At 35.2% G+C, this 25,379-nt stretch overlaps 1 protein-coding gene and 1 pseudogene across 3 annotated transcripts in view; one reads left to right on the plus strand and one right to left on the minus strand.

Moving 5' to 3' along the window:
* The window catches only part of Vps13a (vacuolar protein sorting 13 homolog A), a 210,967-nt gene that overhangs the window by 77,926 nt on the left and 107,662 nt on the right, over nucleotides 1-25,379 (minus strand). For all 3 annotated transcript variants that reach the window (XM_038349800.2, XM_038349819.2, XM_038349809.1), the window contains 12 exons: nucleotides 24,210-24,357; nucleotides 22,520-22,667; nucleotides 16,890-17,014; nucleotides 16,055-16,224; nucleotides 15,413-15,627; nucleotides 14,159-14,391; nucleotides 11,932-12,024; nucleotides 10,865-11,221; nucleotides 9,118-9,219; nucleotides 7,349-7,507; nucleotides 6,969-7,224; nucleotides 4,935-5,095 (listed from right to left, as the gene is read on the minus strand). In XM_038349800.2, coding sequence (XP_038205728.1) covers nucleotides 4,935-5,095; nucleotides 6,969-7,224; nucleotides 7,349-7,507; nucleotides 9,118-9,219; nucleotides 10,865-11,221; nucleotides 11,932-12,024; nucleotides 14,159-14,391; nucleotides 15,413-15,627; nucleotides 16,055-16,224; nucleotides 16,890-17,014; nucleotides 22,520-22,667; nucleotides 24,210-24,357 — 2,167 coding nt within the window. The remainder of the gene's footprint in view (nucleotides 1-4,934; nucleotides 5,096-6,968; nucleotides 7,225-7,348; nucleotides 7,508-9,117; nucleotides 9,220-10,864; nucleotides 11,222-11,931; nucleotides 12,025-14,158; nucleotides 14,392-15,412; nucleotides 15,628-16,054; nucleotides 16,225-16,889; nucleotides 17,015-22,519; nucleotides 22,668-24,209; nucleotides 24,358-25,379) is intronic.
* On the plus strand, nucleotides 18,439-20,287 carry LOC119827882 (annotated as a pseudogene).

The raw sequence follows: 25,379 nt of genomic DNA on the forward strand, positions 1-25,379 counted from the left end.
ATGCAGCTAAATTAACAATGTAATGCAAATTTCTATACATTGAAAGTTACTATTACAAACCATTTAGGAGAATTGAGAAATACACGTTAGTAGTTAGCCATCTAACAAATTTGTGGCCATGTTAGGTATGTTTTCAAGGTTAGATATATTTTAGTTAAGAGTCTTCAAACACTTCAGAGATATACAGAATGTGGCATTTTATATTTTAATAACATAGACCTTTTTGACGGTGAGACACATATGCTCCTGGCAGCACCAATCTACTTTAGAGAAGAATATGGGCATCGAAGAACCTCCATATGGAGTTTGAGTTCTTTGTTAAAAACGTTAGCCACTGAGCAAGAAACTTCCCTTTCCTTGACTGCTGACAGTATGCTTGGACAAGCAGGACACACAAGAAGGCGATTGCTGAACTTTGCTAAGACAAGGTTGTACAGTCCTTCAAATTTCCAGTCTGTCAGATATTCTAGGACTATAAGTCAAAGATAGATGCCCCAATGTTGCAGAGACATCTTGAGTGACTGTCCAGGCAGCCAGCTGTCTTTGTCATTTCTATAGTTTTGGAAGTTGATTGCTGTGCACATCCTGTTTACTCAGGAATACTTTATTATTCTTGGGTCTCTGATGAGGATTGAAGACTAGATAGAAATACACTTTTCCTAAAAGATGTTAATTAAATTTATAGGTTGAAAAACATAAAAGCTTAAGTTGTTTATATAAGATGATTATTTAAGGTCAAAAACGATAGTGTTATGATAGTAAAACAAGTTATGATAGAAAGTAGCTTAGGTATAAAACTTTGGACTCACCAAAGTAGGATATATAATAGAGTAATTTCTCCAACTTTGACAAATACAAACTTTGACTAGACATTGTAAATTTAAGTAACACTCGATAATTGTTCTTATTTTGTATAGTTTTACTCTATAAGAGCTAAAATCTTTCTTTTTTATTTAGAAAGAGGGGGAACTGTTTTGGGATATTAGTACACTGTGTGAAAATTTATTGTTGTGATTGTTGTAATAAAAAGCTGAATGGCCAATAGCTAGATAGGAGGTATAGGCAGGACTTCCAGGCAGAGAGAGAACTCTGTGAAGAAGAAGGCTGAGTGGCCAGCCAGAGACAGAGGAAACAGCATGGGCAGAATGGAGAGATGAGGTTACAAGCCATGGGACAGAACATAAATTAAAATAAATGGGTTAATTTAAGTTATTAGAGCTAGTGGGACAAACCTAAGTTAAGGCCAAGGTTTCATAATTAAGTCTCCATGTGGTTATTTGAGAGCTGGTAGCCCATAGAAAAATCTGGCAATAGACCACGGGTAAATTTTACTTTTGACATTATTTTTCCTGACTACTAAGCTCAAAAAATTCATAGTGTAAAACATCTGAAAACATGATAAATGTAGTAAATTATCATTATCAATAATAAGGATTATTTTGGCAATAATTTCTAAAGTATTTCTGCTTATCTCTAATATGTTATGGCATCCATTTATTAAAAAAGATTCAAGGTGTTATAAATTACTACACATTTAAAAAGCCATAGGGAGTTATTTTATGTTAACTTAAAATTACATATATAAATGCTCGAAAGATGGCTCAGTGGTTGGGAGTGCTAGCTGTTCTTCCAGAAGGCCTGGATCTGGTTCCCTGCACCCACATGGCAGCTTGCTGCTGTGTCTCCTGTTCCAGGGAATCTGATGCCTTCATACAGACACACCAACAGGCAAAATGCCAATGTAGATACAAAAATAAATAACTTTTTTTTAAAAATTAAATATGTAAATACACCCCCCCACACACACAAGAGTTAAACTGAAGTACATTCCACCTTGAAAGACAATGCTCCCTTAAAAATTGTAGACTAACAAAATCCCAGTGGCAGGCATAGAAAACATTTTAAGTCATAGGTGAGACAAATCCAAGTGACCAATTCCTCAAACAATACAGGGTATTGTTATTGCCCTTCCAGAAATAGAAGTAAGGCACTATTGCTGAACCACATACTTTAGACATAGAATTTAGAAGAATTAAGCTGGAACTGAACTGGAAGCCTCCTCCTGAAGATTATCTCTCAAAGAATAGGAGGGAGTCATGTTAGTTGCCAAGGGAGAAAAATGAGTCAACATTCCTACCCACCTTAATCACAACAATGATCATAATGGCAAGATATTGTGAAAGGTATAATGGTGGCACTTACATCCTGAGGGTCACCAACAGACACCTCATTGGACTAAGGCTTTTTCAATAGGAACAAATTCATGTCTGGCACTTTAAATTTAGCCAACTACCAATGGCTGTCGAGACCATAGAGCCTAAAGGTGACCCTATTATTGCCCCTTTATTAACCCAATATAATCACTAACTGCATTTTAAATATTTGTCTTTTCATCTGCAGGTACATGTAACTCTCAACCCTCATCAAAAAACTTCTTTTTGCAACAGAAAATATTAAAGAAAGCTGAAACTCATCAAAATGCAGAGACAAACTGTACCAACTAATACATTTATAATACAAAATCTACCTAAGGCTCAGAAAACATTGAGGAAAAGGGCAGAAAGATTTTAAGAGGTTTAGGAATTTTCTATATGACAGTCTCTTCTAAAAAACAGATAACAGACACGGGGAGGTTATGAAAAGAAGGGGGATCTGGGAAGTACTGGGGATAGGGTGGGGAATGAATGTCATCAAGATACCTTGTATATAATTCTCAAAGGACTAATAAAATATATTATACAAATTACATAAAAATATTTTAAGTAGCTGGATTACTCCAAATAGAGTCTGTGACTTACACTCATTATAAATTTATGCATGTTTAAAAAGGGATCATAAATAATTAAAAAATAAATTCATCAACAATTGGAAAATTTTCCCAGAAACTCAGAATTAGTATAAGTAATTATTTACATGGAAGAGTATAATCTTAACAACCAATATCTTAGATCAATTCAAACTTTCCCTAAACACATTTAAACATTAGATCAAGATCTTTTAGGAATATAAAAGCAAAAATTTTAAACATAATTTAAGCAAACCAAATCTAATAGTACTCTAGAAGTTTAATAATTTCAAGGCAAAGAATTATACTAAGAATAGTGTTGTCTAATGTTTGAAATTGTAGATCATTCATCACATTAACAATTTTGTTCATAACCTTTCAATAAAGATAAAAAATTGCAAGAGAAATAAACTAAAATATATGAAATAAATGTCTTATTTAAATATAATTGCTGAAATCTACTAGAACAAACACATGGGTCTAATAAAATGGAATATTATATATGAATGTTATAATAATCTGTTTTCTAAATGACAATAATGGATAAACAAAAAATTAATAGTAATAAATTTTATTTTTTAAAAAGGAAAATACTTATAATAGATAAAAAAAAACTTAGGTAAAAATAAGGAGGGATCTCATGATTTGTGACTTAGAGGCAGAGTAATCAAGAGAGTATGGTATTGTCATACAAATCAACAGATAAAATTGCCATCCAGCTTTGCAGCATAATGACAAACTTTACTCATTCTGGTTGACTGGAACTGTGAATCTGGTAGTAAATTTTTTTCTCTCCATCTCTTTTCCTTTCCATTACCTGAATACTGGCTTTCCCTGTGAAAGTACTTGATTTTATTATTTGTATACTTGTAAAACAAAGATGAGAATATGATTATTTGATAGCTTTGTGGCAACAGAATGTCTATTTTTAATTCTACTTAATATACTGTGTTCTGTTGTCAGAGTTTAATACACAATCTTAATTCACCTAACTTTGCTAACATTATGCTTTATTATCATTTATTTACCTGCTGGCTACATTGCAATATGAATTTATTAAATAAATAGTTATTTTAATATAAACTTTAGTATTTAATATAGTCAATATGTATGTAATTACTAGGTCTTGAATGAGTGCAAATAGTTAAGGATGTACTGTAAAACAATAGGAATGACCAGAAACAAATCAACTATGAAAATATAATACTAAAATTAAATTTTGTTGGAAAATGTAAAAAAACAAACAAACAGATAATGAAAAATGGAGAGTTCACCTGTAATATATAAGGCCAGTGAGAACAATCTAAGAAGAAAATATCATCTGCTTTACAGCAACTGAATAACAAAATGGAAAACTTTGACCCTCAAACCTCTCCTCTACTTATACAAACACTTGCTCAAAATGAAAATGTGCTATTCTCCACACATCAGATCTACTTCTCAGGAACCTTATCAGCTGCATATTCTGGTGAGTGAAAAAGTCATATTCGGTTCTTTATTATGCCTATATAAAATTTAAGACTGTGTAAATTATGTACTGTGAACTAAGTTGATGTACAGGAAGGGAAAGTAGGAAGAGAATGAAGTTTTTTGAATAGTAAATCATCCACTACCTTGATGGTTATGAAGGTGTTTATGTTAAAACTAAACTTTATATGTGTGTATATCTCAATAAATTTAATTTTCTTGAATTTTACTGTTTAAAAATATAAACATGCTGTAAAACTTAGCAAAATATGATGCATATTTTTAACAACTACTAAAAACAAAGCAATCCTATAAGAAATGATAATGTTCCAGTGCTCATGTCAAAGGAGTGCTGTGCTGATGGGAATCTGATCACTGGCGGTGTGTCTGCAAAACTTTGTATTCTTTTGGTAATGATTTACTTGAATATTTCTCTTTTCTGAGATAGTTTTTTTAAAATGTATTCTAGGCTAGCATCAAACTGACTGAGTAGCCCAGAATGATCCCTGCTGCCCTCCCCTCCAGAGTTCTAAGAGTAAAATGACCGTATACAGTATAAGAGGTGCTGGGGACCAACTCAGGGCTTCCTATATCCAAGGCAGGCACTCTACAAACTGAGCTACATCCCTGGCCTACTTCAAACACATGCATAAGAGCTTCTACCAATGTCCTTATTTCATACCTGCACTGGTGAGCGGATTGTTACCTTCTTACTTCCTTCAACCGTGTCAATTTGACAAACAATAGATCTTTCAACTCCAGACTCTCTGTGTCTTACTGTGTACAGACGCCGTCCCACTTTTGTTAACGGAATCTTGTCAGCAGCAGAGTGGTTTACAGGCGCTAAATGAAATACAGATGTTCTCAAGTTAATTAGAATTTACTATGTAATAATTTCAAATGTATGGAATGAAAAAACAAGTCTTTGAATATAATCAGCACTGCAGGATATTATTCACCTAAATCCTCCAAAGCATTTTATCAAAAACACAGCTGAAAAATTGTTTTCACTGAGGAGTTTAACCTAAAACCATCACAATTAAGAAAGCAAACAGTAATGAGAGGAATGCTTATGATCACTAGTTTGCTGTCATAATAACCACTGGAGCTACCAAGGTGAATATAGGTTTCCTTTTTTAATTTTCTAATTCTCTATGTCATGTTTAAGATACAACTTAGATTTCATTAAAGAAAATTTCATATACACTCAGAAAACATGAACATATTATATTGGGAGTAAAATTACTTAATTTACATAAATTTGACTCCCTAGTCTTAAAATTAATTCTCACAGTAAATAAAAGTAATAAGAACACATTATAGACAATGTCCTGATAACACCCATCTGTTAAACATTACTTCATGATGAGAATAGCTACTGATGTAGACGCCTTCTGCGTCTAGTTAGATTTTCAGTCTCCCATCAAATACTGCCTTCAGTATCTGATTGAAATATCAGTGAATAAGATTTTATGACAAAGAAATTATATACAATTTTTACCTTCAATAAAAATGAGTAGCTTGTGAAAAGCAGAACTGACTTCCACATCAATAGGTATAATATTCAAAACAATTAGCAAGGGGCTAGAAAGATGGTCCACTAGTTACGAGGTCTTACTGCTCTTTCAGAAGACCTGGATTCAATTTCCAGTAGTTGAAACAGTCACTCACAATCATCCATAACCCCAGTTCCAGGGCATCAAACAAGCATGTGAAGCACATACAGTCAAAAAGGCAAACATTTGTACACATAAAATAAATCTAAAAAAATAACAAACATAAAAACAGAGAGAGGCGAGGCTTGGTGGCACATGCCTTTAATCCCAGCACTTGGGAGGCAGAAGCAGGCGGATCTCAGTGAATTTGAAGCCAGTCTGGTCTACAGAGCAAGTTCCAGGAGAGCCAGGGGTACACAGAGAAACCCTGTCTCAAATAAATAAACAAATAAACAAACAAAAAACTCAACTAACCAACCAAAACAGAGAGAAATATATGCAATTAATTAATTTAAAAATTCACTCACCTAAGAACATTTGTAAAATATATATTTAGTCATAGCTATAATGGTTACAACATATGACACACCTATCACTGATATGGAAAAGCTGAGTGAGATATAATATGTTTCATCCTTACTCCAAGTTCTAATAATACCATTCTCTGGACAAGTGAAGTCGGAAATTAGTCACTACATACCAAGATGTAGTAACTAAAGAAATCAACATACTGGAGAGGAAAATACTGTTCTCGTGTTGGCTTGAATGAGATTGTACCCTCTATAGGCTCTAGCATTTGAATACTTAGTCCCCATTTGGCAGAGCTATTTGGGGAGGATTAGGAGGTGCCATCTTTTGGAAAAAGTGCATCACTGGGTGTTGGTTTCGAGGTTTCAAAGCCTCCCACCGTTCTCATTTTGTTCTGTTTCTTGCTTGCAGTTCAAGGTGTGAGAGCTTCCCTTGCTATTGAAACCACCACGCCTGTTGCCTCTACTCTGCCATTCGTAGACTCTAACCTGCTGGAAACGTAATCCCCAACAAACTCTTCTGTAAATTGCATTGGACATAGTGTTTTTCCTCAGTAATGGAACAGAAATTAATGTAGTCCCCATTGTACTAGAAAACCTTTTTTTCCCAAAAACAGCTGTTAAGGTAGTACAAAGGAGTAAGCTTTTACAAAACAACTTCATAAAGTCTCAGAAAGGAAATGTAACACTTACTAAGGATAATGAAGAAGAGTTTGCTGCTTAGGCTGGTCATTGCATTGAAATGATCACTGTCCTTAGTTCGTACATAATCCATACTTAAACTCTCTTCATTTTTCAGCTCATATGATTTTGCCATAGGAACATTAAGTACATTAAAAGAATCACTTGGTGAAACAGAGACAGTAAGTCCAAGAGAATTTAAAATCATAAATGGTGCTAGATCCCTTAGGAAGACAGCTGAAGATCCAGTAGCAGCTTCAGTAAATGCCTAAAAGGGAAAATTTGGAAGAAATGGGAACACTCTAGTATATGAGAAAAGTAACTAGATCAACAACAAGGGTCAATGTAAAATACTTTAATATTCAACATGTCAAATATTTGTCTTTTCTTACCTCGACTAAATTATTTAACATCACAAGGCCACACTTGGATAATGTAATGTTTAATTGGTCTTTAGAATAAAAACTTATAACAGTTTTATATTCTGGTACTTTGTAGTTTTCTTCTTCACTATCTGACTCAACAATGGACTCTTTTGCTTTCTTTTTCATCTAAAATGATAAACTAAAATTAGACACAAAAGAAAATAATTCGCTTTTAGAGTATAACATAACTTATATGCAAAGTAAAAACAAACACCATCAGAAAGAAAGTTATGAATTCCATGGGTTACACTGCCACAGTAGAGAGCTATGAATTACATGGGCTATATAATGTTCAATGAAATTTCTTGGCATGCCAAGTAATTTCAGAAAGCCGAGAGGAGGAAATACTAAAAGAAAATAAATTCTATCATCTTTGATAATTTGGAAGAAAGAAAGGAATCTACAGGTAAATCAAACACATACACTTCACAACAAGAGTAGTATAGTGTAGTGTACTGGTCATGTTAGCAGAATGAGAACTAGGCACTAACAAAGTCAGATGGAAGTGGCAGAACAATGCTGGGAAGCAGGAATTTGTGTACTATATATTTCTTTCCAGAATTCAGTAACTCACTGCCCATGTACAGCCTAATCTAAAACTAACAATAAAATTAGTTAATAAAAATCCGTCATCCGATATAACCTAAATAGTTAAATTAAATCATTTAAATACAATAGGGTAGACTTGCCAAGTTAGTCATGTATTTGTTATTTTATCCTACTTTTTTTTTCTCCCTTGGTTTTTCAAGGCAAAGATTTTGTGTAGCTCTGGCTGTCTTTGAAATCAATCTGTAGACCAGGATGGCCTTGAACTCAGAGATATTTTATCTTATTTTAGGGCCCTGAAAATTTGTCTACAGGTCTACAAGTAGGAGCCCACCATTAGGTAAGAAATATACATTAATTTAGATAACACCATGCCTCACAAGGACAATTTCCCCTATTTAAAGGCACTGATTCTCAGGATTACATAAATTCACAATATATTTTAAGCAAATAAACATACAATCTTCAATAGATTATATATAGAAGATGAAATAGAGAGGAAGAAAGCAGAAGATCAGGAGCGAGGAGGGAAGTAAGAAGGTGTGAACACGAGGAAGAAGAGAGCAAGAGATGGAAGGAGGGAAGGAAGTTCATTCACAGAACAAAAGAATGTGGGATTGACCATAACCTAAAAGAACATTGCCGCAGTCTAAGTTAACAGTTAAGAATGGGACCTCTGATGTTCAGTCTGCAGGTCACAATTTTTACTTTCACTGTAGGGAAGTCTATTACATTTCTGGTATTATATGGACTGGAGCCATGGCTCAGTGGTTAAGAGCACTTGCTGTTTTGCAAAGGACCTGAATCTGACTCCCAGCACCCACAGGGTGGTTCATAATGGCTTGTGACACCAGTACCAAATGATCTGATGTCCTCTTCTAGCCTCTGTGGACACCAAGCAGGCATACGGTGCACAGACATACATGCAGGCAAAACAATCACACATGTATTAACAATAAATAAGTTAAAGTGTATAGTGTGATATGGATATCTCCAAAAATGTTGGAAAGCTTTTTCTTTTAAACTCTTTTTCAGACTTCAAATATACTCAGATTGAGGATGTTAATAATGAAATTTTATATATAAACACATACACACATATACAGAAGCAGAAGATATATGGAAAAACTATACATTAATTAATTTATAAGCCCGAAACTACTTTAAGAAAATAGCACACACATATATACCTTGATTCCAAGATTCCATGGTCTAAAATCATCAGTCTGATCAATTTCTAAGGGTTCCAGTAAAGGTTCCCAAACACCAAACATTTCGTTATAGTAGTGAACCTAAAAAGAGAAATTTTCATTTTTTAAATAAAGCATTCTACTATCTAAAATGACTTTTTAAAATAACACTTCTTATCACCATACATTTTGGCTGTGCTATTTCTTCCACATATCAGTAGTTTTCTATTCTACATGTCAATAGTTTTCTACTATTACACTATTATACTCCTTACATACTTTCTTCATCTGACTTAGAGACCAAATTCTACCTTCACATGTTAGCACAACCCCCTTTGACATTCATTTATTTACACATGCGTACACATATTTCAATGAGAGAATACTTGTATGAGTCAGTTCTTTCCCTTTTCACCATGTGGTGAACTAACCTACAATGAGCTTTCCTGCAAACCCTACAACCCCTTCTAATGCACTTTTCCTTGGTCTCTTCTCCTGGTCCAGCAGCAAATCCTGCATTTATCTATCACAAATTACTAACACTTGAAAACTTGCCAATCTAGCACCACTGACTAGTGTGCTGGTTGTGACATGGCGAGCTTTCCTACCATCCACATAGCTTCGGGGTTTGAATGCCTGTGCCTGTCGAATAGCCCAGATAAAGTCCTTGACAAAATACACAATTTGAAAATCTGCCGTGTAGTACTAATGCATTACAACTGTGTTAGTACATAATTCTATATCATTTCATATAAAAATAGAAGCTTTTAAAAGTTCAGCTTAACTTTTAAAAGGTCGACTACCAGATTGCTTTTGAAAATTATGAAGTACAATAATTTTAAGAATTATTGGAGATAATTATATATAATTTTTCTGTTTCTGAAGCGCTGGCATTAAAATTAGTACTACACACACATTAGGTATGCATCCAACTACTAACCTACATTCCCAGCCTCTTTCTTAAATTAATTTTATCTTAAATATCCATGGAAATAGTTTTATAAATTCTGAGGTAAAACATATTTACTCTGACTCTTTTTAAAAATTTTGGGAGAGTTTGGAATTAGAGTCCAATGTCTCACACATGCTAAGCAACCACTCTACACTTCAAGTACATCCTTGGTAGAGACACTTTTAAAAACTCAAAGACCTTACCTAGTATTCATAAATTTAATCTACCCTTTCAAAAAAAAAAAGTCAATCTTAGTTCTTCAAAATGTTTTCGGTTTTTCTTGAGACAGGGTTTCAAAAATCAGAATTCTTAATCATACAACTACCTATTGATAAATCACTTTCAAAAAGATTTCATTTTTATTAATATGTATGTATGTGTATTTGTGTTAATGTCTGCCGTGTGGGTCCCTGTGTGCAAAGAGGACCCCAGATAGTGGTAGGGGCAGAGCTGTAGGCAGTTGTGAGCCGCCTGATATGGACTCTGGGAACCAGATTCTGAGTCTTTGGAAAAGCAAGACACTCTTAGCTGCTGGGCTGTCTTTCTAGATCCTAATGCACCACCTCTGAAGCTCATAAAAATCAGCTGAAGTATAAAATATGGATATGTAATTTGAAATTTAAAGTTATAAATATATATAAGCAACCACTCAAGGGCATAAATGTGTAAGCTTTCTTCTAATAGGTTTAAAGTCAGTATCATTATTTACAATAAATTCAACTTAAAAGTGACATAAGATCCCAGAATATTCTATGTGAAGCATCATAAAACCTGAAAAATTATATACACGCTTACTTCCAGCTCAAGCTGACAGTGGAGATTTATTAAAGTACTCCAGTTTTTGCTTTCCCCCAAAATGCGTGACTTTGCCAACAGCATCGGCACTGTTCTATGACCAACTCCAGCTTCGAGAACTATAAAAATAGAATCAATATTCAAGTTCAGTGTCTCTCCTCCTGGCACCAATTCGTTTGATGGAACTACTTTTTCTGTTTCATCGGATTCTTCAAGAAACCACATTTTCAGATTCTTAGTATCCTTCTTGTCCCATAAATGTGCTATAGAAGAAGTGTTTTCTTCTGGGATGGTTTCCTTAGTTGTATAAAGTGCTGAAGTAATAGTTATTATGGTATTTATGATAACTGGTGAAACCTAAATGAAGAAAACAATTTAAATATTGATTACATACATTTGCTAAATGTACATGAAGAATTAAGACTAAACACTGAAAGGCACTACTGCATGATATAATTTTCTATAACAAAAATGTTTAGATACATTTATTAAAATTTTTGTAAATCTTGTTACTATTAAACCAACTAGATATGACAATTATATGTATACTAGGTATCAACTATAAAAGTTTAGTCAAAATAAAGGATTTATCATAAAAATTACAATAATCTTATAAAATTAATATATACTTCCAATACACACACACACACACACACACACACACACACACACACACACACACATTTTGTCAACCGGGGTCTATCCTGGGCCCTGTTACTGCTACACAATAAGATCAGTCCTTTTTCTGGAGAGATGTCGATGGTTAGACAGTCTCTCTAAATTGTCCAGGCTGGCTTAAACTTCAGTGCTCTTTACTACAGGCAGGACTGGAACTTATGATTCTTTTATTTTGGCCTCTTGAGCAGCTAAGACAGACATACCACCAAATCAATTTTAAGTGTTTATGTTTTTTGTTTGTTTTTGTTTTGTTTTGTTTTCAAGACAGGTTCCTCTGTAGTTTTGGAGCCTCTCCGGGAAACTAGCTAGTGTAGACCAGGGTGGCCTTGAACTCAGCGATCCAGGCAAACACCACCACCGCCCAGCTAAGTGTTTATGTTTTAACTTACCTTTAGTGTAAGAGATTTTACTGATATGTCAATCATTTGTGGATCTGTTCCTATCTGAGTTGCCTGATAAAACAAGTCACAAGGCTGTAAAACCTATAAAATGAAAATTATTATTAAATCAACACAGTATTGTTATAAAAATAAAGTATAAGCAAAAATACTAGCATAATACAAATATTAAAATGCAAATGAAGCATTTATCTCCCATACCCCAATTCTGATATTTATTTAAATTAGTCTATGAACTTCACAATAAGCTCCTGAGATCTGCAGGAACGGTAAGCAAAATATTTACAATTGTTGGGCATGAGTACATAAGCTGGTCATACATCCATCACTGAGGATCTTCAGCATTTTTATCTCATTAGACCACTGGCACACACTAATGACACGGAGGTTTTGCAATGTATGACGGCAACCTATCAGACGGATCCAATGATCTGTGCATTATATCAATGCTATTACTTTAATTCTCAAAGTTACTGTAGTTCCCCACATTGATAAGAACATGTTATTGGTCATTTACTCTGGCCTAGAAGAAACTATTCTATAAGCAGGTCTAGAGAGAGACTGGGGTGATAAGGAACTGAAGCCTCCTACCAACAGCTAAGCAAATGAGTTAGTGGAAGATCCTCTGGTCCCAGTGACATTACAGAACTATACCCAAGGTGACAGTCTTTACTGTAATTGCAAGAGAGATAATACACTTGGATTACTCATCTACACATATCCTAGGTTCCTGACCCTAGGCATTTTCAAGCTATACTCCTCTAAGCCAAATGAGGAATTTTTCCTATATTTATTTTTTAAGGGTTAAGTCCTATCAGCTAAATAGCACATCATCCTCATTGTATTTCACTGGTCCTGCTGGTAAGAATAAGTACACTTAATTGCTTCTGAAAGTTCACTAGGTGAATGTAGAGCTTTATCTGACATGTTTAATTAAGCATGGGGAACATTGGTAAGAACATTCAAAACCCCAAAGAGCAACATGGACGATGTTATCAAAAATATATACAAAGTGTGTGAATGAAAATTCCAGAAAATGAATTGTATATGCAGAGTCTGATGATTTGATTAGGATTTCAGTACTGTGAAAGGATTGGAATGTTGCAGTCCAGAGGGCAATTACCTATCGTGGGCTAGTTCTAGACCTCTAGAACTCCATGCCCACCCCTGTGTTTTAACTAACATTCTATAAATAATTTAAAAAAAAAAAGCCTTTTCATTGTAGAAAACCACTGGCACCACCCACTACTCTGTTATGGACCTTCTACCTATCTGCGTCCTACATGGGAGTCTAACTCCTAGGTCTTCAAAGTCATACAGGTCATACATGCCAAAAGGGCAAGGTGAATGGAAGACTGTGTCATAATCTAAAGAGAAGTGAATATGGACTCCACTTTCTGTTTTCTCTTTTTTCTTAGTGATGACACAGAACTATAAAAACAGTCGATTTTAGATCATAACCATTAATAAATATTGACTTAAAATTAACTGGGTATGGTAGTACATTTAGTAATTCCAGCACTCAGGAAGCTAAAGCAAGAAGCCTATGAGATCATGACCAGCCTGGGCTATGTGATAAGATCTTCCTAAAGTAAGTTTCTATTTTTAGTTAATCATAAGAGTAATATTTATACTTTCATTCTTACTTTAGCAGCCTTAACATTTTATTTCAGATTACTGAGAATCTTTAAAGACAAAATGAATAAAATTCACAGACTGGAGAAACAGGTCAATGGAAAAGTATGTGCCTAGTACTTGAATTTCATTTCCAATCCTGGAAAACCAAATAATTAGAGAATAAAATTCAAGTATCAAGTATGTAAAAGTAAAGGGCTAAAACATGAAGTAAGTTATAAGTAAAATCACATTATTGAGGGAAAAAAAATCCACCCCAAAATTAAAATAATAAAACAGAAACACAATTTTAAAAATAAGGAAGTAATAGGTTTAACTTAAAGGTCAAACAGCATCTTCACACTGACGTAGTTAGAACCACAAAGTAAAATGTTATTTAAAAGTGTAAGGATGAAACTAAGTCCTGAGAATGTTCCTCTAAATGAAGACTATCTGGAAAAATGCAACAGCACTCTAACTTCTGCCCTCCATTCCAAAGAAAGTTACTGTTGTCATGAACAAGACTGGGAAGAAGGCAGTTACTTCCTGAAGAAGTTACAGTAACCCCCAAATAACTTGCAATTGAATAAGACAATGAACTCACAGTGGTGATTTTGCCCTTTCTCTTGGCTGGAAGAAATGGGCATGCTCTGACTTGGAGATCTTTAATGGCAGCGGTCACTGTATTGCTTTCAGGGTCACCTTTATAGCAAATTTCACACTGTGTTGTAATGACTAACGCAGGAGCATCATTCCTTGTCATGTCAGCCACAAAAACAATCTCGGGGTTTTTTATTAGAATATTTATTTCCCACTTCCCTAAATCCTGTGGAGGTTCTAAAATAGAATCAAACGTATACATATTATTTATGAAGAGTAAAGAGGAATAGCTCTAGTTACGTCACTCAACGTGAAATATTAAAAAACATTTATTATGTATTTCTTTCGAGATAGGCAATATCCCCCAACACACACCGCAGGGACGGAACTAGAACTACCTTTGTATATGCTATGCACATACTCTGCCATCAAACCTCCATTTATTTACAGAAATATGAATCACACTATGGGAAAAAGTCTCTACTGTTTAATGGTAGAACTGGATCTAAATCGATTTCGATTTCTCAACACTCATTCAACTATATCATATTGAATATGTAAAAGAAAACAGAAATATTATATGCTAAAACCTAGAAGGGAATATAAAGTTAATGAGATCTTTAAATTCAAACACCATATTTAACTTAAAGAACAACACTTGATTCATTATCTCTCCTGTTTGTTACTGACTGCAGAGAACAACTACTTGCAAATCTCATACTCAGACCTTCAAACAACAAAGGCAGGCAGAGTGGCACAGACTGTTCATCCCAGTAGTGAGGAGAAGAGAGGCAGGAGGATTGGGAGTTCTTCAGCTTCAGAAGTAAGTTTGTGTTGAACAGTAAAGTTTGCTTCAGAACTAAGTTTAAGGACAGCAAGAACCACATGAAACCCTTTCTCGAAAATACAAACTCAAAATACTACAAACTGCAGCCAGGTGGTGGTGGTACAAGCCTTTAATCCTAGCACTCCAGTAGCAGAGCCACCTGAATCTCTGAGTTCAAGGCCAGCCTGGTCTCTAGAGAGAGAGTTACAGGACAGCCAAGGCCACACAGAGAAATCCTGTCTTGGAAAACAAAACAAAACAAACAAAAAACCAAAATGTTATAATTTACTTATTTTATTATTAATTTTTATTTATTATTTACATACATAAAGACTTTTAATTTATTAATGTTTACTCTAAACACTGAGAAGACTAATTGAGGTAACTATAGCTGCAGTAATAAGACATTGATATTTTTATGTGGTAACTAACCTTCTTTAGTAGTCCATGCTTGAACACTGGTTTCTAAAGCTGTACTAGTCATGTAGGCATCAAAAAAGACATGTGCAACAGTCATCAGAAACTCCACACTGGCACAAACATACATCTCTTGCACAATTGCGTCAGTCACAAAAGCATCTCTGATTCTTCTATACTTTACATCCACCATGTCCTTTTTGTCAAACCCAAGTGTCAGTCCTATCATTCTGAAAAACACAATTTCGCACGTATGGGTAATTTAAAATAACCAAACATACCAATAAAGCTTAAAAAGCTGTCTATCCTTTTACTGACAGCAAACAAATATTCTGTGAGCATGTCTTTTGAAGAATAATGAACTTATAAAACTTCAGGTATATAACTTTTCACAATGGGGGAAATCTAGTTGAGAAATTATAAGAATTCTGTATATCAGTTTATATTTTCTTCTTGATTTCATACATTTCCCATCTAACTTCACTAGTTAGTTCTATGTATTCAATAAATTCACCAACATTTCAAACATAAACAAATACCATGATGCACTGAAGTTCTCAAGACCCCTCATGAATATATATAAAGGTAATTTTGAGTATAAGTTCTATAAAAACGAAGAATCTTTCCTCAATAGCTCAAAATTATGATAATACATACCTAGGCGTGGCTTTCATGACATGAGGCCTTTTATCATCTAAAATACAGTTTTTTAATGAGAATGAAGAGAATGTAGAGCCATCTGTATACAGTTTCAAACTACTTATAATATTCTCCAATTTAAATTCAGCAAGTTTCAGAGAAGGATCACGAACATCTGTAAAGAAGGCCTGTGCAAAAAATCAACATCAAAATTACACAGAAACACAGGATTAATGTATACTTTGTGCTAAAACTATCTACAAGTCATGACATTGGCTTTTATGAAATATCAGATCCATTATTTTATTTCTCTTGTTAACTTTTACGTATTTATTTATTTTTTTTTTTGTTGCTGAGCGAGGGCCATCTGCATAGCCCTGGCTGTCCTGTAAAACTTCCTTTACAGTTCATGCTACCCTTGAACTCTCACAGGCCTGCTTGCTTCTCCCTCCCAAGAGCTGAGATTAAAGTGTGTGTCACCACACTCGGACTTCTATTTTTATTTTCTGGATGCTAAACTAACCCTGTGTATGGTCTTCTGTATGCTAAGCAAACTTTAATGTTCAACACTGTAAATCCCAAATTCTCAATTTTCAAAGGGCTATCTATAATGAAAAGGTCAAAAAAAATATGTACTACTTTCAAATTTTGTTTTTCATATTTTTGGCTTTATGAAACATGTCACTTAAAAATGAAAATGAAATAATTACTGAAAATACCAACCTTTTCTCAAAAGAACATAAATTATAAAATATACACAAAATATTAAAACTAGTATTTAATAAATAGTGATATATGCTTTATTTACATAATTTCTTTTAAATCTAGACATAGTTTCTCTTCTGCAGCGTACCTGTTCAGGCCCTGGACTGTAAAGTGCCATGGTGAGGTAATCAGTCCTGAAACTAACGTTCAGAGTCGTGTTAACCTGAGAGGCCTGGGGGTGGACTTCCACCACAGCAGCTGTCACCATGGTACCTGCCACAGAATGAAAACCATTAGAAGAGCAGAGAGCTGTAGCACACACGATATACACCAAATTACTAATTACATGAGTGCAGTAAAATGATAGTCAAGGAAGTTCAAAGGTTTAGAAAATTCAACATGGAAGTCTAGATTAACATTCTTTCTTCAGAGGCAGGTGGATCTGAGTTCAAGGCCAGTCTGGTCTACAGACTGAGTTCTAGGACAGCCAGAAAAACACACACACACACACACACACACACACACACACACACAGAGTCTCAAAAACAAAAAACAAACTTAAAGGTAACATTCTTTCTTAAGTGGAGAGAAAGAATTAAACACTTAGAGCTTGTTTCCTCTTGGGGATTACAACTGTACTTTCAAATATTGGAATTATGAACATGGGGCTTATTTTAGAGATTAAATAATGTATAAAACAAATACACACACACATAGAGTATCTAACAATTTAAATTCAATTTGTTCTTTAAAGATACCTAGACAAAACAATGTAATTTAGATGTCAATTTAAAACTTGTTCTAATAGGAATTCAATTTTTTTACACTTAAAATTTTAAAATCAAAATATATACACATGTATATATTAATTAGGCTTATAATACAAACACAGTAATTCTTAGTTCTCACTTAATGTAACTCCAGACAAAAGTATCACTAAATCAGGCAATTTATATTAATTGACTTATACATAAACTTATATAAAATGAAATATATATGCATCAACTAAATAATTTTAAAAAATACTTTATAAGATCTATTTCAATGCCATACCCTGCAATCTTGAGTGACTCTCAGTATACAGGGACAAGAAAGCAGCTCTAGAAAATAGAGCTCCTTGGTTGAGAGAAGGCCATCTACAAAGGGTTTGCCATACATAATTCTTCATGAACTGACTACAGTTTTCAAAGGTGATTTACAATTCATAGCTCATTATACTACTGCCTCTGCTAACTCTCCAATACAAACATGTTCTTTTCTCACATGTGAATAATTTAATACCAAATCATGTAAATGTTAATATACTTCAGTTCTGTACCATTATAGCAGATATTTAAGAACAGAAGCTATTTTATCATGTGCATATGTAGTTGCTTTTCTATATATATTTTATGAAATCTATCCTTTTTTCCCTGTTCTTTCTCTTGCATTATTAGGGAACAATGCCAGGGTCTTGTGTATACTACCAATGCACCCTATCCCTGAGCAACACTTTGGGTCTCTTTTTCTGGAGACATTATTCCATTTAGGTACCTGCAAGCATTCTGAGTGAGGTGAATGTAATAACCCAACACTGTACTATAGAACCATAAAGCAGTTTTCCCTGGCGTGATTCCGTCCTGCGTGCCTGTTCTGAGGAGCAGCAGGCAGTATCCTCCTTCCGACTTCTCTGCCACCGGAGAACGCGCCTCCACCTCATGGAAGACTCGATGAACATGGACATGAGCCCTCTAAGGCCTCAGAACTACCTTTTCAGTTGTGAACTAAAAGCCGACAAAGATTATCACTTTAAGGTGGATAATGATGAGAATGAGCACCAGTTATCTCTAAGAACGGTTAGTTTAGGTGCTGGGGCAAAAGACGAATTACACATCGTAGAGGCAGAAGCAATGAACTATGAAGGCAGTCCAATTAAAGTAACTTTGAAAATGTCTGTATAGCCAACAGTTTCTCTTGGGAGATTTGAAATAACACCTCCTGTGGTCTTAAGACTGAAGTGTGGTTCAGGGCCTGTGCACATTAGTGGACAGCACCTAGTAGCTATAGAGGAAGATGCAGAGTCAGAAGATGAAGATGAGAAGGATGTAAAGCTGTTGAGTATGTCTGGAAAGCGATCTGGTCCTGGAGGTGGCAACAAGGTTCCACAGAAAAAAAGTAAAACTTGATAAGGATGATGATGAAGATGAGGAGGCTGATGAGAATGATGAAGATGGTGACGATGATGATTTTGATGATGAGAAGCTGAAGAAAAATTCCAGTGAAGAAATCTGGATTCTAGCCAAAAATAAAGGATATTGAGCCTATGATTTGTGACCCTAGAGAAGCTAAATAAGAAGGTGAACCCAAAGAAAAACATATAGTTATCTTCCTGGATATTGGAAGGAGACAAGATTGCCAGGCAAAATTGGAAACTTGGAGGTGGGGGGTGGGGTGGAAATAAAGGAAGATGGTGAGAAAAAAGTGAGGAGGGGAAGATGGGGAGAGCTTGGGGGAATGGGACGGTTGGGATGGAGGAAAGGTGGATATGGGAGTAGGGAAGTATATATCTTAAGGGAGCCATTTTAGTGCTGGCAAGAGACTTGACTCTAGAGGTGTTCCCAGGTGTCCATGGAGATGTCCCCAGCTAGATCCTTGGGCAGCTGAGGAGAGGGAGCCTGAAATGGCCCTATCCTATAGCCATACTGATGAATATCTTGCATATCACCAAAGAACCATCATCTGGCGATGGATGAAGCTAGAGACAGAGACCCACACTGGAGCACTGGACTGAGCTCCCAATGTCCAAATAAGGAGCAGAAGGAAAGAACATGAGAAAGGAAGGCAGAAATGAGACAGTGGGGCTGATCTATGGGAGCTCACCAAAGCCAGCTGGACTGGGACTGATATACCATGTGATCAAACCAAACTCTCTGAACGTGGCTGACAATGAGGTCTGACTGAGAAGCCAAGGACAATGGCACTGGGTTTTGATCCTACTGCATGGACTGGCTTTGTGGGAGCCTAGTCTGTTTGGATGTGCAGCTTCCTAAACCTGGATGGAGGCGGGAGGACCTTGGACTTCCCACAGGACAGGGAACCCTGACTGCTCTTTCGACTGGAGAGGGAGGGAGAGGGGGATGTGGAGGAGGAGGGAAATGGGAGGAGGTGAAAATTTCTAATCATAAATAAATAAATAAATAAATAATCTGTATGAGATACCCCAGTCAAAAAAAATGCACAAAAATCAAACCAACATGGAAATGACTTAAAACCATCAACACCAAGATCAGAGGGTCAAGAGTCCTTCAAAAAACAGGAAAAAAAACCTAAAACACCAAAAGGACCTAGTTCTGTAGAAGATATTAAGGCAAAAATGCAAGCAAGTATAGAAAAAGGTGGCTCTCTTCCCAAAGTGGAAGCCAAGTTCATTAATTATGTGAAGAATTGCTTCTGGATGACTGACCAGGAGGCTATTCAAGATCTCTGGCAGTGGAAAGGAAGTCTCTTTAAGAAAATGGTTTAAACAGTTTGAAATATTCCGTCTTACTTAATTTCTGTAACAGCTGATATGTCTGGCTGTCCTTTTTATAATGCAAAGTGAGAACTTTCCCAACTGTGTTTCATAAGTGTTGTCCAGGTTCCACTGCCAAGACTGTGTTGTTTTAAATGCCTGTTTTGTTTTCAAGGATGGAGCTCCACCCTTTACTTGGTTTTAAGTATGTGTGGAATGTTATGATAGGACATAGTAATAGTTGTGGTCAGATGTGGAAATGGTAGGGAGACAAATATACATGTGAAATAAACTCAGTATTTTAATAAAGTAAAAAAAAAGAAACCATAAAGCACTGTGAATTCCTTTTCAAAGAAACTGAATTTCTAGCCTAATCATATGGACAATTTTGGGATCCTTATTAAATGTATTCCTAGGTTACTAAAGTTTTTGATATCACAGTTTCTTCTTTCCTGATTCTTAATTTATCTTGCTGGATATATTTTTAGAATAATTTCTTTCGGAGAAAATCTGGAAGAATTTGAGTCAACTCTAAGTTACTAAAACAGAATTATTTTGTTTTCACATTGAGGAGTAGTATTTGACCATGTCCTAGCTTCAAAATCACATTGTTTAAATTTTGAAATACTGTTCCATTGTCTTTTATAATTCAGCGGTCCTACTTCAACAGGTTTACAGAAAAAGCAACAATAACAAAAATCAATTATCCTTCCAATTCTTTTGGAAATCTATAATAGGCAGCCTGTTTTTCTCTCAAATTTTAAAAATCTACTTTTTTTAGGCCTAATGTTTCAGAAAATTGTGTTTACATATGTGTCTTAGTTTAATCAGTCTGCTTAGACCTGTGTGTTCTCTATGGCTGAGAACAGGAGTCACAAATCTGGAGGGTTGAATCTAGTTACTTTTCTCAAGGTTTTCTTCCTTGTCTCAGTTATTTCTACCACTGAAATCTAGCTCACTGGAACTGGAACTTCTGAACTGAAATATCACTCTTACTTTTTTCTCATTTGTCCATCCCTATTGTTTTCTCTCTTTATACTATAGGCGATTATTTCAGGTCATATTCTTGAATACTTATATTCTAACACTATAGTTAGTATTATTATTTTTTAAAAAATAAGCAATCATATACTTTATACTTTCAGTTTCCAAGAACTTTTTTCTATCATTGGAAGGGGAAGGCTTACGGTACTGGCAGGATCCATCTAGCTACTACTTTCACCTCTTAGCAAGCTCCTGTAAATAACTGTTTATTTGAAGACCTACTTTTATTTGTATTACCTCTTTTTTATTCATAATACATATTTTATTTATCTGTTTCTTTCATGCCTGTGTTCTATTGGTTTACCTCATTTTGAACCACTCATATTTAATAATTAGGGATGAGGCTGATTATCCTACCTAGTGAGGATGGGCTTTCATATTATATTGCATTTGTGTAGGATTCTGAGTAGTAAAGCTGTGAAATATTTCAGGGCTTTGGAGAAGCAGGCACTGTGAATTAGCAAATTTCACTTTAAAAGAGGCAGATTTGTGATCACCTATAAAAATTAAAACGAGGATATAATTTTATTTTTGAGCCTCAAAGTCACCCGAGCACCCTAACCTAAGCCCACACTCCATGTGCTGGTGCTGCAGTTAGAAGTGGTCACACCCACACAGCACCTGGCCACCAGCACTGGAACAAGTTTCTTCCCTCGTTTCACTCTACTATTTTTCCTCCATTAACTCTCCAACTTTTGTTAAAATTCATCATCTATGCCAGGTGGTGGTGGCCCATGCGCCTGTAATCCCAGCACTTGGGAAGCAGAGGTAGACTGATCTCTGTGAGTTTGAGGCCAGCGGGTCTACAAAAGCTAGTTCCAGCACAGGCACCAAAGCTACACAGAGAAACCTTGTCTCAAAAAAATTCATCATCTATAATGATTATCCTATTGTCACACTTCCAGTATTTTGATATTCCTTAAATATCAATGGATAGTAAGTTGTCTATTATATATGCTGAAAAACTGAAAATGCGGAAAGTAAAAGAGCAGGAAAGAAAAACAAGAATTCTAAGAATTTTTTGTCATAATGGAACTAAGAACTTTGATTCAACACATACATACATACATAATAAACAGAATAACTAAAAACAGATCATTTAAAATTGCCTAAGTGAAACTACCTAATTCGAGAATTATTAAGTATCCTTTACCAAGAACTAGAGGAAAAAAATTGGAGGACAAAAAGGGCAAAAAGGAAAAGAAGAGAAAGAAGCCAGAGAGAAAGACAGACTAAACACACACCTGAATGGTTGGAAACATGGTTGGCTCCACTAGTCATGATTTCGCTGTCTTTACTTACAGAAGATGGGACAGAAACATCTCGTCCATACCATATATTACCATACAATGTTTGAAAGATGGTTGTTAAATCTTCTTGACTAAGGATGAACTGTTAAAAACAAAGTAAGATTTACAAAAAGAAAATATCCACCTGAAAGAAGGAAAAGTGCTTTAAATATTTTATGCATGTGACTGTTTTGTCTGTGCATCACCACACACATGCCTAGTTCCAGCAGAGAGCAGAAGAGGGCTTCGGATTCCCTGGAACTAGAGTTACAATCCATTATAATATGCCACAGGGGTGCTGGGAATTTCCAGGTCCTCAGGAAATGTGAAATGCTCTTAACACTGAGACATCTCTCCAGCACCCAAGGTTTGTTTTTTAAAAGTCCTATTTCCTGGACTCACAGGATAAAAATGAACACTCGTTTTTCCATAAACCAATTTTAAGGCTGTAAAGATTTTTACTGACCAAATATTCAGTCTTCTACCGATGAAGTGATAACTATTAGTTTATAAAATACAGATACTGTCAATTGCTATGATGAACTGTTATAGATGTCCTATGTAATTCAGTCATTTTAAGGTTTTGATGTAAGCTTTTATTTTTATGGAGTCATCTAACTATTTAGACTTTGATTTTAATTAGGAGGCACATCATTTTAAATACAAAATAAACAAATATACTTATGCAATGAAAAATACAGTTTACAATATGATTTATATGAAGTATTTTATTTATTCTTTACAAAAGTCCTTATATAAAGAATGAAATCCTGATTTTATAAGAAGCTATAGCTGAAGAGTAAAACACTTACTTTACAAATAATTAAGAACTAATTCAACAAGTAAACTTCAAATTCTTTGTTTTGAAAATAGCATCAAAGCATCACCAAAGACTTAAGTGAAATTTTGAATAATTATGTGTTCTGTTGGTTTTGTCACAGCAAATAGCTAGATATTTTGTCAAACATTACTTAAAGTGTTCCTATAAAGGTATTTTTTTTAAGGTTAGGTTGATGGTTAATACAAAACAGAGTGAGCAAACTCAATTACCCTTCACAATATGAATAGGTTCATCTAATCAACTGAAGTGCCTATTGCTGTAAAAACATCATGACCAAGGCAACTGTTACAAAAGAAATAATTTGAAGCACTTGCTTAAAGTTTCTGAGGTTTAGTCCATTATCACCAAGGTGGGAAACACAGAGGGGAGTATGCTGCTGGAGCAGTAGCCTAGAACTACATCCTGATCCATAAACCAAGAGACATTGTCTGGCAAGGGCTTTTGAAACCTCAAGGCCTGCCCCCTCTCCCACTCCCAGGATATACTTCCTCCAACAATGCCACACCTCCTAATCCTTCTAATCCTACCAAAGAGTTCTACTTCCCTGGTGACTTAAGTATTCAAATATGAGACATCATAGCTTTTCTGTCACAGTATCTTTAAAATCTAACATAAAGGTTAGCACACAGCAGGCACTCAAATATCTGACAGAGAACAAATGGAGAACACTAAATGAGTTCTAGTTTGCAAGCTACCATTTAAATTCTGACGAACCTGAATATTCCTAAATTCTTGCCAGGAAATTTATGTTGCTAAGATAATACCGTCAGCTGTAAGAGAAATCAAAAGCCGTAAAAACATTACCTCCATGGGTTTTAGCTGAGCTTTTACATTTAAACAAGGAACTTCCTTGTACCATTCCCAGGATAAGTTTCGTTCAACAATCACTTCCAGGTTCAAAGGTAGTAGCAGGTCAAGCACTTCCTGGTATGCATTAGTCATAAACTGAGACCTAATTGGAAAATATACATTGTTTTGTACTGTTGTGTATATATTCAGGCAGGAAAACAGATGTATGATTAACGTATTATTTTTTTTTATTGTCAGAAACATCGGCAATTTGTGTGAAGAGAAAAACAAAATTATATATCAAAAAGAACTATTCCATCCCACTAGACATCTTTCTCTGTGGATCAAAACTGCTGAATATACACAACTTCACACGAAGATGTACCATATTTGCCTTCCCAAATGGTTATCACAGTAACACTGAAAAGAAGTAGGTGACCCAATTCCTTCAAAAAACAATGTAGCCGGGCGGTGGTGGCGCATGCCTTTAATCCCAGCACTCGGGAGGCAGAGGCAGGCGGATCTCTGTGAGTTCGAGACCAGCCTGGTCTACAAGAGCTAGCTCCAGGACAGGCTCTAAAGCTGCAGAGAAACCCTGTCTCGAAAAACCAAAAAAAAAAAACAATGTAACTGCCCCACGGATACATCCTTTGAACCTTCAGGTAATAATAATGGCTACTCCCCAATAATATTCCATATATTTTAGTGACTTCAAATTTTTAAACTGTATTAGTAAGAGATGACTTCAATTTTAGTTATCAGTTCAATAACAGAAAAACATGAATATAAACAGGGATTACTCAAAATACCTTATTATGAAACCATTTCACGTTGTAATGAGGTTGGCGGGCTGGGTTCCCGCCACCTGGCTAGTTTATACCCAAAATAAGAACACCAAATTGTATTAATTAAATTACTGACTGTGGCCCATTAGTTCTAGCCTCTTATTGGCTAACTCTCACATATTGATTCAACCCATTTCTAATAATCTGTATTGCCATTTGACTGTGGCTTACCAGGGGCCCCAAGTTGGGCGCCACTCTTTCATAAACAGTTTATGGAGTAAAACGACATTTAAATAAGTATGCAGGCTTGTTATCTCCATTTGATGGTAGTGAGTGAAGATATCTAAAGCCCACAGGGAAATGCTATAATACAAATGGATATGAAACTTTAATGGCTATG

Source organism: Arvicola amphibius, chromosome 1, assembly GCF_903992535.2.
Source record: "Arvicola amphibius chromosome 1, mArvAmp1.2, whole genome shotgun sequence".
In the NCBI taxonomy this organism is placed as follows: Eukaryota; Metazoa; Chordata; class Mammalia; order Rodentia; family Cricetidae; genus Arvicola; species Arvicola amphibius.